Source organism: Antrostomus carolinensis, unplaced genomic scaffold (genome assembly GCF_000700745.2).
Source record: "Antrostomus carolinensis isolate BGI_N321 unplaced genomic scaffold, ASM70074v2 scaffold15102, whole genome shotgun sequence".
Lineage (NCBI taxonomy): Eukaryota > Metazoa > Chordata > Aves > Caprimulgiformes > Caprimulgidae > Antrostomus > Antrostomus carolinensis.
In genome coordinates this window covers 12270-14442 of record NW_010301697.1, presented here as the reverse complement: position 1 = coordinate 14442, position 2173 = coordinate 12270, and the positions used below count along the sequence as shown (strand labels likewise).

Below are 2173 nucleotides of genomic sequence, written 5' to 3'. Positions count from 1 at the left end.
TAAGAATAGGGTCAATGCTTCTTACATTTGCTAGTTTAATTACAAATTGTAGAGCTTCATTAGTTCAGTATAACTGTTGCTTTGTTTAAAACAGTGGATACTATATATCCTTCAGAAGAGTCATTAATATCTTGAATTTATTTTAAGCAACATTTGACACCATGGATCCAATTGTGAATCAAAGTCAGTGTCTTTCAACCCCCAATTTTAAAGTTCTTTTGCTTTAGCCCTTACAGCCAAAGGTAGTCTGTTTTTATAATCCCAGTGTCAGGTACTCCTTACCTGAAGGACCTTTAAGGGAAAAGCATTTTACAACATTATCTGCAAGAACTTTCCTCATGTTTAAGTGGAACCTCCTGTGTTCCAGCTTGTGCCTGTTGCCCCTTGTCCTATCACTGGCCACCACTGAAAGGAGTTTGTCCCCAGATCTCTTCAGAACTGTTTTTTTCTTCTGTTCAGTATTGAAAATGAAGATGTTTACCATGCATAAACAGAATAAATTCATTACAAAAATTGTATTTCACTCAGTGCGCACGATGCATTTCTACATTGGATGCTTGCTGCTTTTGACATCTGATTATAAATCTGTTTGTAAATTGACAAAAATCTAGTCATCATTTATCATATATAGTAGATGGATAACAAACAGTTACAGGTTTAGGACTAAATTATATCTTTTTTTTTTTCCCCCTGTTTTTTCAAGGAACAGAAATGAAGGTTAGCCATTAATAATCTATTCAAGTTCTATGTGTGCCAAAAAAAAAATTAATGTATTTTCTGTATTTCAGGGTAGTCTCAAGAACAGTCGGAAGATTTTACCCCAAGAGTTTATTCAGGAATTAAAATCTGGGTCAACAGATGAAAGACTAGTCACTTGCTTAGAATCTCTCCGTGTGTCCTTGACTAGTAATCCTGTCAGGTAACATCATTAACACATATTGCAAAGATTAATCATATTCTTATTTCTTAATGGTTTAAAATTAATGGATCTATAGATGTGCATGTTTCAAGGCTTTCTAGTTAATGAATGTCTATGCATTAGTGAGTGATTGTATCTTTTAATTTTTTTTCATTGATTATGTATCTTCTGTAGATCTATTTTTTGTAGCTTTCACTGATCTGAACAAGGTAAGGCTAAGAGAATGTAAAACAAATGTAGTGCAGAGAACTTCGCTTTGTTTTCTAGTGCTAAATAGTAAAAAGTTGTTTTTTTTTTTTCATTTTTATTTTTGAAATATTCTCTAATCTCTTTAATCTTTTAACTTAGTCAAGCTGATCAATAGACACCTTGGTGTAAGTTTGTTAGCCAGAGAACTTAAATATTTTTGTGTGCTCCTTCTTCTGTCCAGTGTGCTTTAGGCTTTCTTCCTTCTTGCCTTCTAGTAATTTTTGCTGTGTCTGTGGGGTTTATCTATAGAGAAGCAAGCACAACATTAGTTTACCTGTTTTTTGTTTGTTTTTTTTTTAAAAAAAAGCAAACTCTTCAGTACTCATAACTCTAACACTGATATCAATCTTTAAGTTTAATTTTTATTTGATCTATGCAGCTTGATTTGTGTATACTGGCTTTATTTTATCATTATATTTTTTTCAATGCTACTCTATTTGCAACCTTTTCTTTTAGAGTTTCTATTTAAGACAGTGGTTGAACACATGATTTTGGGAAACTGTTTTGGGTTTAGTTCAAAATAATGCATGTGAAATGTTGGAGATGCTTATGAGGAGATATGATTAAAAGGATTAGCCAGCTTTCTTCCTTCTGCATCTAACTTGGCAGAGTTGTTGACGTGGGTCTTCTGTGTGGGTGTTTCCTTCTTTTCTTTTAAAAAATTGTTTTTGAATTGGATTGTCTTATTTAGAATATGTAGTGGTTCACATGGGAAGAAACATGCTTTACATTAACCTGAGTTCTTCTGACAGAGCGTTTTACAGAAGATACAGTTCCTTCATGAATGTGAAGCTCCTTTTTTATATAGTATTGCCTCCCTTTCTTTATTTAAAACAAACAAACAACAAACCAAACAAAAAAACTTGCAACCCCAGAGATTTTTTTTTATTTACACTTACGTTGATTTAATAAGGAAAACTGCTTGTTAGAATGCATCTGGAAATACAAACACAAAATATATGACAATATGTGACAACTTAAGTTTAGAGCAATCTCTCCTCTCTT

The 2173-nt window shown here is 32.5% G+C and overlaps 1 protein-coding gene across 1 annotated transcript in view; it reads left to right on the top strand.

Annotated features, from left to right (window-relative positions):
• Positions 1-788: 788 nt before the first annotated feature.
• The window catches only part of LOC104521537 (protein diaphanous homolog 3-like), a gene marked incomplete at both ends in the record, with an annotated part of 6859 nt that continues 5474 nt past the window's right edge, over positions 789-2173 (top strand). The window contains one exon of the mRNA XM_010163563.1: positions 789-919. Coding sequence (XP_010161865.1) covers positions 789-919 — 131 coding nt within the window. The remainder of the gene's footprint in view (positions 920-2173) is intronic.